The 12,745-nt window shown below is 37.7% G+C and overlaps 2 protein-coding genes and 1 non-coding gene across 3 annotated transcripts; 1 reads left to right on the top strand and 2 right to left on the bottom strand.

The window, feature by feature from the left end:
• The first annotated feature begins 646 nt into the window (after window positions 1-646).
• On the top strand, window positions 647-7,141 carry mpc2b (mitochondrial pyruvate carrier 2b). Its single transcript, XM_008435097.3, has 5 exons — window positions 647-1,003; window positions 3,361-3,401; window positions 3,815-3,899; window positions 4,212-4,323; window positions 6,198-7,141. The coding sequence occupies exons 1-5, from the start codon at window positions 910-912 to the stop codon at window positions 6,235-6,237; spliced, it is 372 nt and encodes a 123-aa protein (XP_008433319.1). The 5' UTR covers window positions 647-909; the 3' UTR covers window positions 6,238-7,141.
• A 1,300-nt stretch (window positions 7,142-8,441) lies between these two features.
• rpl24 (ribosomal protein L24) lies at window positions 8,442-12,446 on the bottom strand. The gene is made up of 6 exons (XM_008435088.3): window positions 12,347-12,446; window positions 12,145-12,220; window positions 11,473-11,583; window positions 9,500-9,636; window positions 8,711-8,774; window positions 8,442-8,572 (listed from the first exon to the last, which is right to left on the bottom strand). The coding sequence occupies exons 1-6, from the start codon at window positions 12,349-12,351 to the stop codon at window positions 8,492-8,494; spliced, it is 474 nt and encodes a 157-aa protein (XP_008433310.2). The 5' UTR covers window positions 12,352-12,446; the 3' UTR covers window positions 8,442-8,491.
• On the bottom strand, window positions 10,460-10,640 carry LOC145550916 (small nucleolar RNA SNORA23). The gene has a single exon (XR_014086742.1). It is a non-coding gene; the product is annotated as a small nucleolar RNA SNORA23 (small nucleolar RNA).
• Window positions 12,447-12,745: the final 299 nt, after the last annotated feature.

The following is a 12,745-nucleotide window of genomic DNA, read 5'->3' as shown; positions in this document are numbered from 1 at the left end:
AGAAGCAATATAGGATATGGAACAAATGTAAATAGGATTAATCAGAAAAGCATCTTGGAAATCCATTGAAATTGAAGAGGAGAAGCAGAGATCCTCAGCTGACCCAGCAAAATCTGCTCAGTGCAGAAATGTGAGTCTAAAATGAAGAAGAAACAAAAAGCTTGCATCTTCTTCAATAAATTGTCACAGTAAGCACATGATGACAACTTTTTACTGTTAGGATCCTTTTTGTGCCTTGCTGTTTTAATTGCAGTGAAAATTAGCTCTAAAGTTTTGAATTTGGCGGCTGATTATATAAATATACCAAACCAAACCAAACCTTTTAAGATTATTATTTATGAAAAAATAATGGAAAATATGCATACTTTACCTTCTACTTGAAAAAAAAAAGTAGTAGTTTGTGTTTTCTATCACACAAAATAAAGACAAATGCTCATAGGTTTAGGGTGTTATGTAGCAAAACATGAAAAAGTTCAAGAAATATAAAGAAAATTTCCGGGTGCTGTAATTCTTTTGATGAGTATATGTTTCCGCCTTTCTGGTACATTATGGAAACAAAAACAAACAACCTCGATAGTAAACCAATTATCGCAGAGCTGTCACCGTCTGGACCAATGAGAACCGTGCAGCTGTGTAACCCCGCCCATCACGCGGAAGGCTGCGTCGAACAGAAAGTCACCTCTTCTTGTCGGTCAGGGAGAAGCTACTGACAGCTAATAGCAGCGGCTTCTACCGGGGAAAGGTCGACAGAGGGACAGTAGCATCCTCCTCTGATCTTAAACTTCCAAGTATCCTATTTAAACTGCATTAAATAGCGTCTAGCAACAGTTCTGTGGCTGGTAAACGCAGATAAACAACAAGCTAACAGTTTATAGGAAGCTAGCTTCTGTAGTCGCAATAACCCCGATCATGGCTGCGCTCAGAGCGTCCTACCACAGGATTCTGGACCGGATCGAGCACATCCTGCCCGCCAAACTGAGACCTCTCTACAACCACCCGGCAGGTAAAGTACTGCTCAGCCTCTTGGTGATACTGGCGAGGTGTTGCTGGTGGTCCAGCTTTGGTGGTGGTGTTGTTGTTTATGAATGGGGAGCGCATCCTGAAGAGAAAATGAGAGCAGCTGCTGTCTAATCTGTGCGCCGCAATTTTACGAAAAGTCGTTGTTTTATGTAGTAATCTCACTCTTGGATAACTTTACTCTAACCAGATCTAATCTTCTTGGATTGTTAAGAGTTTATAGGGAAAGTAGTTTATGCTTTCTGGTTTGACAACAGTCAGTTCATTCAAGCTTTCGGCCACTTCTCATCAGACACACCTGTCAAGTTTCTCTGTGTTGTTTTCTGTCTTGGAAAGCAAACAGAGATAGTTACTGATTTCTGCAGCAAAAATAAAATTTCTGTCTTGGAAAGCAAACAGAGATGGTTATTGATTTCTGCAGCAAAAATAAAATGTCCATGAGCAAATATAGCTTTTATTCTGGCAAAGAACTTGGAATGTAAATGATCGTCTCTTTGAAATTTCTGTCTTTAATCATTCCTTGTTTTGAGAAGGTAAAAGGGCAAAGTTAAAGTTTTCAAAGTAAACGTATGTTTAAGCCTTAAAACTTGTTAGGCTGCCTAGTTACTGCAGAATGTGGAGGTCAAAACTGATTCACTGCAGAAAATGTAAAAAGAAAAGAAAAAAACAAGTTAATTTGTTCCCAATATGTGTATTTGGTTTATAATTTATGGCCTGTTATTGTATTATAATATTCTGGGTGGCATTTTTATGATTATTTTTCTATAAAAACAATTTAAAAATTTGTATTTTAAAGGTCTAATTTTTATTTCTGGTCTTGACTTCATGGAGGATTGCTCATTAAATGGACTAAAAGGTTAAAATGTTACCTTTCATCATGTCTTTATATGTTGCCTGCTCGGTGTCTATCAATACGGGTAGAATAATTATAGTACAAACACCGGGCAACATGACTTTTCCAAAACAAAGCAACAGCCCCGATTTAAAATTTGCCTAACTTCTTAGTCCTACATGTAGCTAATGTTTAGTAACTCGGAGTTTGATTTTAAGCTCAGTGAAAGAAGTTTGAGGTGAAACTGAGGTCACAGGTTTTTTTTTTATGTTATTATAATTCAAGGACATCTTTCCTACCTGGTAGTGAGGGCGGCGACAAAAGCCACCTCCCTCCAACATGATTTGCAGTGACAGACGTCCCACTTTTTAGTTTGGCTCGCTACGTTTGAGAGGAGTACCGACTCCAGACCAGCAGCTTTTATGACCAGGGTTGAAGCTTTACGCAGCTTTATTGTGCGTCATTCCTGTTCCTTGGGGAGTAAAACTCTCAGTGTGGTTTGATCTGTTTTGACACGTCAAACTCTAGATGGAGCGAAAGAATACTTTTAGTTATTGTCCAATTTAACATTCCTAACCTTCAATGTCTTGTGTTGCTGCAGTTACAGCTGTCCTGATGAAATACAGATTGCATCAGACATTTTCAGGGTTGTTTTTTTTTCCCAGAGCGCAAAGGTATTGCCATAAAAACAAACAAATTAAGTTCCTTAACTTGTTTAAAGCTCTTGGTATCTATCTGAGTGACTCTGTTTATGGAGTACAAATGCATCATATTGTTTAAAAAAGAAGGAAAATAAAGTATTGGATTTGGATATTTATCAGTTGATAAGCAGGTCAGTTAAAAAAACATGTTTTCTTTTATTGACTGAAATAAATTAACTTAAATTAAACATCATTCTCACACAGTATATTCTTTGAAACACTTAGTTTTGAGTTGATTTAAAACCTGATTTGCATACGCATAAACTGGGATAAACCTTTATTTTCTTTTGCATTTAAAACTATTTCATCTGTCAAGAAAGATTGATCATCTTATTGCTGTGCGACAGGGAAAAGTTTACTTTTTTAAATATAAATCTATTGCATTTATATAAACTTTGCGAGTTCTGTGTTTTTAGCTCAGTAAGTAAAATTGCATTAGTTTAGCACAAACTCCCTCCATATTGTTTCTTCTCATTTTCCATTAAAACAAAATAAATCAGAACTAATGTGGTCAAACATAAAAACAGCAAACATTCCTACTGCTGCTAAAATAATCTTAACATATATGTTGCATTCAAAGCAATGTAATCTGGAGCATTTTCATTTTGATATATAGACTTACCAGTAATATGGTCTGTCATGTCATTAAAGTGACTTTCAAATTTCTGAAGGAAAGTTTTCCTGATTTTGATTAGCCAGCTTATGCATCTTATAACAAGCTAATTGTTTGACAGGAACTGGAAGCTAAACAGAGTAGCCTCAACATGAATCGCCACATCTCACGGTTTCCCTCTCACTGTGTCTCTCCAGGTCCAAAAACAGTTTTTTTCTGGGCCCCGATGTTTAAATGGGTAAGTGCACTTTCACACACATCCATCTGTAAGCCTGCAAACTTAAAACGGAGGTCGTTCACGACCTCTGTTGGCTTTTGACAGCTTAAAACAAAGTTTAGCGTACGTAACCCTTGTCTGGTTGCCAGTTCAGTACGTGAACATTGTGTACCTGAGAGATTTTTTCTGACTTTGACCCCTGAAAGTCAGTCAGTTGACTATCAGGGGTCAACTGACTTGCCCAGTTCATTTAGGATGATGAACTGAGCAACATCACTCAAATGCTTTCCAATCTATAAAACGAATATATACATAAAAACCAGTGTCAAATCGTGATCAGAAATGTAAGAAAAGAGATTTTAAATCTTGTTGAATGACTGGCTGGTGTTGTAAATGTTTTGGATGATAGAAAATCTCTTTTTTTTCTCTTTCAGGGCCTGGTCATGGCTGGTTTGGCTGATATGACCCGACCAGCAGACAAACTCAGCACCTCCCAGTCTGCAGTGCTGACAGCCACAGGTGGGTTTAAGTTGAATTTGTCATCATGGGTCATTTTCGAGCATTTAAATAACTCAGAAACATCGTTTGGTTGAGGTAAGGTCTGGTTTGGTTTTTCTCAACAAAGACAATAAACCTCGTGGATCAAACTGCTTGCCAACATTCCCTCAGAGATACTTTGATTAAAATGTGCTAAAGGTTACCCGTTGCATCTTCTTCGTTAGCTTTAACAAATCTTATCTATCAGCCGTTTTTTTTTTTTTGCCAAAATATTGACTCTGTTCTGGTTTGTCGTCACTGTGGACAAACATCCCTCCTGTCGTCCTCCCTCAGGGCTCATCTGGTCCAGATATTCGCTGGTTATTATCCCGAAGAACTGGAACCTTTTCGCTGTGAACTTCTTCGTGGGCAGCGCAGGAGCGTCCCAGCTCTACAGGATCTGGAAGTGGGTTTGCGTTTTTGTAAATTCACAACCAAACATGCAATTGAAAGGGATTCATCAAGCAAAGATAGTCCAGTTTACTCACCTGTTACTGATAATCTTTAGAAACATATGGCTGGTTTCTTTTATTGTAGCACACAACCTGTAATGATTCCTGATGTGAAACATCACTAAGTTAATTTCTGACCTTCCACTCTGGAGGTGTTGTATATTTATTAGGGGTGTTTTTGAGCAAATTGTGAAATGACTGAACTTCCGTCAAGAGAATCGCCTCTACCTGCGATTTTACCTCAGATTTAGGATGTTAAACTGAGCAACATCACTCGGATGCTTTCCAATCTCTAAAATGAATAAAAACCTGTGTCAAATCGTGATCAGAAATGTAAGAAAAGAGATTTTAAATCTTGTTGAACGACATAAAATTTGAAATACCTAAATATTAAAGTCCTAGCTGCTCGCCATACATTTATGTGCAGCAACATTAGTTTTAACCAAAGGCTAATTCAAGCAAACGGGCATAACATTATGACCGCCTGCCTGTAGCTGAGTCGGTTCCCCTTCTGTGACCAATGGACTCCTCTGGACCCCTGAGGCCGTTCTGCGTTGTCAGCAGCAGATCCTGTGAGACCCGTAGATCAGGCTCCTTAGCAATGGTTCACATGTGTCAAACTCGAGGCCCGTGGGCCAAATCTGGCCCACGGGCCAAAAAGCTGTGGCGGCAGTTTTTTATGTGGCCCTCTAGATTCTAAACTAAACACTAAGTGTGCTTAAATATTATGTTGCCAATCAAATCAATGCAGTTTTTATCTGTTTATTGCCAAATTATATCAATCAGTCCCTCCAGTTTCTTGAGTCATCGTGGAAATTCACGCAAAATCAACAAATTGCGCTAACATTTGGGAGTTTATTGCAGATTTTTCTCAGAAATTTTCAAAAACTCTTTCTTGTTCTAAACAGCAGTGTCTACCTTAATTCATGTCATATTATAGTCCATGATCTATACAGAGAGTAATAAAAAGCTGCATTTACCGTCATAAATAAGTGCAATTATTGCAAATATTTTCAAATTGGCAACCACAAACACTTTGATTTTTATTTCAAAAACTCACAAAAAGAATCACAAAATCCTGGAGGAACTGAAAAGATGTTCAATAATATTATTTAATTTAAAGAATTTATTAATATTTTAACAGGTTTTATCAATACTTTCTGGCTCAACCGGCCCTTTAAGAGCATTCATGATCTGGATTTGGCCCAAAATGAAAATGAGTTTGATACCGCCCTCCTAGTTGAACCAGTTTTGTTCTGAGGACCAGGAATGTTCTGAGGAACTCGGTATTTAGTGTACACACTGCCTTCATGGAGAAAGGAAATGGTGTGTAACAATGCAGAGGCAGGTTGTACACAAGGATCCATATAAGAGGAGGAACCAAGGGTCACCAGCAGAATATTGAATAAACCTCTGATGTTAACATCCCTGCTGTTTGTTCTTTAGGCAGCGAACAAGGCCCACATCTACTGGGACATCCTGTTTTAACTTTAACTGTAAAATTGAGTCCTTTAAACTCAATTTTAATTAATATAGCTTGGCTCAGTATTTATTTGGGAATGTTCTTTGAATTTGGCTTTAATAAAAAATATCTTTTATTGCTCAGTTTGACTGCTTAAAAGGCTGCATCCACAAATACGTTGCATATTTTGGACTCTAGGTGGTGCCAGAGTGCTTTTACTGAAATAATTTTATCTTTACAAAGATTCATGTTTTTAGCATCAAAATCAAGTTTAGCATAATCCAGGTGGCAGACATAGAAAGCTACACGCAACAAAAGTGTTCAATGTTGATGTTTTCCAATACCTTTTTCTCCTCGTGTTTGCAGCTACAAGCAGGAGCTGAAGGCTAAAGAAGCCGAGTCGTGAGGAAGTTCTCGCTGCGATGCTGCTGACACAAAGGGAGACTTTTATCTCATCTCTGCACCATCCCATGCTGTCCCCATAACATCCATGCCATAACTACATTTTACCACATTAAGCCTGTTGTCCCTGAAGGAAATACGCTTTTCCCCAAGTTTCACGTTTCCTCAGGGTGTTTATAAAGAGATTTATTTTTTTTTTGTAACTCATCAATACACGCTCAAGAACCGTGGTAATCAACGCACAAGTACCGCTTGTTCATCAAGTTTTACGATTGTACAGTGTCTGAATTAAAACGCGTCATGCTTTGTATCGTGTGCACTAGTCGGGGAAATGTTGCGTCATTTGTCAACTGACGTCTGTCAGATGTAGCGATCAGTACCTCAAGCAAATTTCCCAAAATGCACCTGACTGTTGGATCTGTGCTGAATGTCACCATAAATTTAGGAAGGATTTATCTTTTCATTCACATATTTCTAATTTCATTGGTGTCTGTTCCTCAGCAGTCATTAAACCTTTGATTACAATGGAAAGGATTCCTTCCATTTGAATAATCCATTCAAGAACAAACCCTGATTTATATATTTCTTTATTTTGACAGAAGTGTGTGAAGTTATTCAACGTGTGTGTGCAGCTTTGCGAGTCGACGAGCAAACACTGGTACAGACTGTAACAGCTCTTTTTAGACTTCCTCGTAAAATACCTAATCTGGGAAAATGTTTTTTGTTTGGTTTTTTTTTTCTCTCCAATAATTGACACAAACTGTATTTATGCAGTAACTCAGTAATTTAGCAATAATTTGTGCAATTAATCTGCTGACTGTTCAGACATTTAAGGGATGGTCATTAAATGTATAAAATATGTTGGTAATGGCTATGTATTAATAAATCAGACTAATACAGCCTGGTCACCCGTATTGACAATTAACTCCGTATAACTCTGGTAAATGGACTGAACTTATATAGCGCTTTATCCGATCATTTTTGACCACTCAAAGCGCTTTACACTAGAGTCACATTCACCCATTCGCACACAAACGCTCACACATTTATACACCGATACGCAGCTCGGTAAGCAATTTAGGGTTAAGTGCCTTGCCCAGGGGCCCATCGACACGTGGCAGGAGGAAGCTGGAATCGAACCTACAACCTTCCGATCGCAAGACGACTACTCTACCCGCAGAGCCACAGTCGCCCATGGATATATGAAATGTGTCAATCATTTTACCCATAGTGCAAATACAGATTAATCAAGATTTATAATGTATGAGTAAACATATTTGTCCCCCTACTTACATTAAATCAGACCAATATGAGAATGTTTTTTGACCATCTTCAAAGTAAGTTTGTTCACATACACTAAGGCTACTATCCCTTTAAATTACTTTTGGGAAGCAAAGATTATTTCATAGTTTTGTGAATCCACATTTAATTTGGAGGCACACTTAAGACACAACCTCACACTGCTTCTTTTTGTGACATCATGGAAAATAAATCAGAAATCGGCCAAAATAGAGACTTAACATCTGGCTAATATTTGGGTGCAAGTGGCTCATCAGCACTTGCACCCAAATACTAGCTGATGAGTTTCCGGTTTGGAAACGTTCATTGATCCTGTTTAGGAAAGATGACACCTCAAACAATGTGGACGTTAAAAAAAGAAGTGGGGAGTTCAAAAGACATGGGAGCAAGTCAATTTACAAATCTCACTCAGTTACATCGGTTCTGTGAGGAGGAATGGGTCTGAACTCCAGCAAACTTAAGAGCTTCTAGAGGGAAACTCGAGTGGCCGATACAGCTCCAAAAGGCAGCTGTGTCGGTCTACCAGACACTAAAGGAATAAACTTCAAAATTTGAGGTTAGAAAAACATGTTCATCCAGAAAATATATATGCTGTAATCCTAAAAGAACTAAAACAGGAAAAGTTTGAGTTAATATCACTGAGGGAAAGTGCTTTTATTGTAGAGTAGATCAATATCTGTCCAACTTCTAAATATTTCAAAATACTGTATTTTCCCATTATAAAAGGTACATCATGTATGTGGCCTTCCCAGTCACTTAAGTGTTTTTTCAACAGGATTCATACTTCATCTCAAGCTGCAGCCTAATGAACAGGATGAATATTTATGAGTAAGGAAACAAAATGAACCACATCAGAGGTTTACCTTCATCTCAATGTTGTATCTTCAAACAAAAATCCAAAACCAAACATGAGGTTTAACCACAAAACTTTATTAACAACCAGTAATGTAAATCCAGATTTAGCGTTTTCCTCCAACACGGGGTGCGCTGACCTTCATGGGCTTGGCGATCTTGGGTTTCTGTGCCGTCTTGGCAGAGGTCTAGAAAACAAGGAAGGCGTTCAAAACACCAAATTCACCTAGAAACTCAGAGCAAATCCTAAATTCTCCTGCAGTAAACCTCAAACCTACATCTAGAGTCTAAACCATTGACTAATGAAGCTTAGCTACATTTCTCACCTTCGCACTTGGCGCAGCGGGCTTCTTGGCTGCCTGCTTCGCCTTCTTGGCCTCCTTGGCAGCTCTAAAACGAGAAGGAAGGTTTGAACATTTGCTGCTGGACAATTTGGTCCTTTATGTCATCTTTAAGTGATGACAGCATTGTTGTGATCTGGAAATGTTTAAATGATCAGTCTATCATATCAGTTATAGTAAAATACTAAACAAGAGGGAAAAAAAGGCTTAGATACTTCCAGTTTGGCTGTTTTCATATCAGGTTAATTTTTTGACATTTAGAAGTTTTGTAACTCCTGTCAAAGATGTACATAAATAGAAATACACACTGTTTACATTCTTCAAAGCTTCATTTTAACAAAATATATAAAGAGAATGACAATCCTAGACTGAGGGACAGTCTTTATAAGAATTATTTATTTAAGTGGGGTTTAGTCACGTTAAGATTTATGGACAGTAGGGAACCTTAGTGTCCTCACTTTGATAAAACAAAGAAACAGTCCATTACAGACTGTAACCCAAAAGGAAACATTTTTTGTCCCCTGTCTGATCTCTAAAACATCTTAGTAAACATGCAAATATTTCTAAATCTTTAAACCCTGTTGCATTTGATTAGATGGTTAACAGAAAATAAATAAATACAGTAGTTACTTTTGTTCAGGGCACTTCTACAAGCAGATAGCTCTAAGAATTGTTTAACTTATTTAAATACTGTTTCCTCAAAACATATTGCAAACCACAACCACACGGAGTTCAGAACATCTCAAAACTTTAATCATAACTCCGTCTTCTTACCTGATGGCCTGCTCCCTCTGGGCCTTACGGACCTCGGGTTTCTGGTTCCTCTTGGCCAGAATCTCGGCCAAGGAGGCCCCAGTGATGGCCCTCTGGAACTTCACTGCGCGACGGGTACGCTTCTTTGTCACCTCTTCCTGTAAAGGCAGACAAGACATTTATTAAAATCCTGCAGACTGTAATACAAGATACTTTTGAAAACACAAATAGGCCCAGCACCCATATATTGGGCATGTAAGAGAAATAGCAGTATTCTTCCTTAGGTATTGTGTTATTGTTAATAAAGCTTTAATCCTCCAAAGCAGACATCGTTTTAAGGGTGCAGCGCTGCTGTTACCTCGCAGCAGGAATGCAGACAGGAATAATCAAACAGCTGTAGCTGTATTTAAGTTTACTGGATATTCAGCACCACCAGGTGATTTAAATAAATGGATATAAGCTTCGACTGACAGAAGTAACCAATACTCAAACGCAACAAGGTGATATCTAAGCACTGAACAAAAACTAGACCAACACTGCTAGTCTAAACTAACATTGCTCCAAGAAGAAAACCGTCTCACTGCAAGAGCAAAAGTACACCAAAAGGTAAATAAATAAATAAATAAATAACCCAATATATGGTTCTCTTCTGACTCTCTGGCCAAAAAAAGCAAACCTATTCCCAGAAAACTGAACATTAAACTGAGTCTGGCTTAACTCTGGCTAAAAATAGTATTTAAGAGTTTTGTCTCACCATCAATACCAAGAAAAATATCAACATTTAACCTGACACTGAACAAGTGCTCGATGTGCTACAGACTATTTCTAACTGCAAGCACAAAAGGTAGATTACTAGTCTTTAAAAAAAACTAAACTATTCTCCACTTGACGAACATTTACTTTCACATTACACACTGTGCAGTGTTCCGATAATACTCGCCACCACTAGCTGATATATGAGCCGTTATGTGTAAATGAGTGTTTTGTTGGAGACTTTGGAGGCTGGTCGATGATGAGATGTCTGAGAAGACCTCAAAGACCAGTACTATGATCCCCGATTGCTCTATGGCTGCGGGTGCGGCGTGAGCGCTGTGGCCAGGACTGCAAAACGCAGCCTAGCAACACCACATAGCACAGACCTACACTGTGCACACCATTCACCCACAGCCAAAAAGATGTTCCATCAACTTCACGCACATTCAAAAGCCTTTTTAAAGGTCACAGTTAGTAAAATTATAGAAGTACCTCATTAAGTGCTACAGTGCATAACTTCAGAGGCATATACAGGAATATATGTGAAGTTCAACCATTTTTTTTGCCTGGTTGAAATGTACAGCTAACATTAAACAAATTATTGTGCAAAGACATTTCTGTCTGAAAAACGTAGAAAAACAGTGCAGAGTTTAGTCACCATTTTAGCCAAATGTATTCCTTCTTCGCAATGTTTGGTTCATATGTTTAACTTATTAGGATTCCAAGCAATCTGAAAATGTTTTGCTGAAAGTTTTAAAAGCAGAAAAATTACTTTCCTCCCTAAAGCACACTCTGTCCGTAAAAGTGGTGATATTATTAATTACCACTTGCAAAAGAAGCATCCCCCCCCTCAAAAAGCTACAGGCAGAAAGCAGACACTTATATTTAATGTTTGGCGACAGATGTCGGCAAGTCTCATCATCTGCACATCTCTGGTGATGTTTTACAAAGAAATTACTTGCAACGTCTTCTAAATGTTTCTTCAGCATTTATTTCACGCTTTCTATGCAGATAAATGAGATCTCAACTGAATTCATCCTCTGGGACATGGAAATGGACATGCATTTTTGTGGCGATAAAGGAGGTGTTGGGGCAGTGCAGCTTTCTAGAACACTTAAGGTCCAACTGTGCAAGTCAGCTTGTATATGTTGTCATTGTGACAATACATAAACACAAACTCAAAAGTGAAGATTTTCTACATCAACCCAAATCCGGTTGTGTTTGTAAGCCCTGGTACTTACAGACTGGCCCTTCTTGTGCTTGCGTCTGTACAGCACAGTCCAGTTGATCTGTCTGGGGTTCCTCTTGGATAGAAAGGCAGACTCGCACTTGGCGTTCAAAAACTGGAACACCTAACAAAACCAAAACAATTGCTATAATTTTAGTTTGTGTGCTAGAAATTTGACATTTAACTAGTTCAATAAACATGTTGATATATTATACCAATCAATAATAAGGATATAAATACTATTATAAGTCACAATTTATATAATTACAATGAATAACAATACTAAACTGTTCAAGATGCACAATGCTAGCAAGTTATTATTCAACACACTAACCTAAATATGAATGTATCAAGATGATTAATAAACATCCCCGCTAAACGTAGGGTATGCGTGACTTTAACATTATCTGACTTCAAAAATACATACTTTTCTCTTGGTAAGAACCTAATGTCGGTACAAACCCAAGTTTTACATTAACTTATATGTTCTTGCTAGAACATGATGACGCTGGAAGCTAATGTTAGCAAAGTAAATAGCTTTCAATAGGACCAAGAGTACCTATTACACAGACTTAAATTAAAACATAACCAACAAGCCATTCATTTTAAACCAAGAAAGCGTTTAGCCCGCAAAACAGCTACATTTGCAATGGGAAAAAGCCAAAATACAATGTGAAATTGTTACCTTTCCGTCTATCCTGGCGTATCGGCGGCCATGGCCGGGGTATATTTTATACCCGCTAAAACTGCACAACTCGACCCTGTAACCAACAAATATAACACATCACCGATAGAAGAGTGAACATTATATCAGTTTATGCTAGAAGCATCTTAATAATGTTTATTAAAGAGCTCAGATTGCTTTTGATTATATTCAGTACACTCACTTCATGATGGCTACGAGAGGGCTCAAAACCGGAAAGAAAGATACCGGAAGCGGAAACTGATTTAAGGTTATTTATTTGACATTTAATATACAAAAAAGTGAACGTTTCCTAAAAGTTAGTCGTATGCTTGCTTTTATATGTTTTAATATAATAAATTTAAAGTTATTTTTCGGGTCACATCTATATCTTGGCTAAACATTACAATTTGACGTCATAACTTGACCGTTGCTGAAAAAACAGAGAATTTTTTTATTAACGAAAATATAAATAAAACAAATATAAAATTCTTCTTAAAAATAATAAGTAGTTTCTTTCAGCATTGTTATTAATCTTTTTTTCTTTATTTTTTAATCAAAATGTTGTTGGCGGGACGAGCGTACAACCGCGGACAATCAATGA

Source organism: Poecilia reticulata, chromosome 2 (genome assembly GCF_904066995.2).
Source record: "Poecilia reticulata chromosome 2, P_reticulata-male-v2, whole genome shotgun sequence".
Lineage (NCBI taxonomy): Eukaryota > Metazoa > Chordata > Actinopteri > Cyprinodontiformes > Poeciliidae > Poecilia > Poecilia reticulata.
The sequence above is the reverse complement of the archived record's forward strand: the minus strand, read 5'-3'. Positions and strand labels throughout refer to the sequence as shown.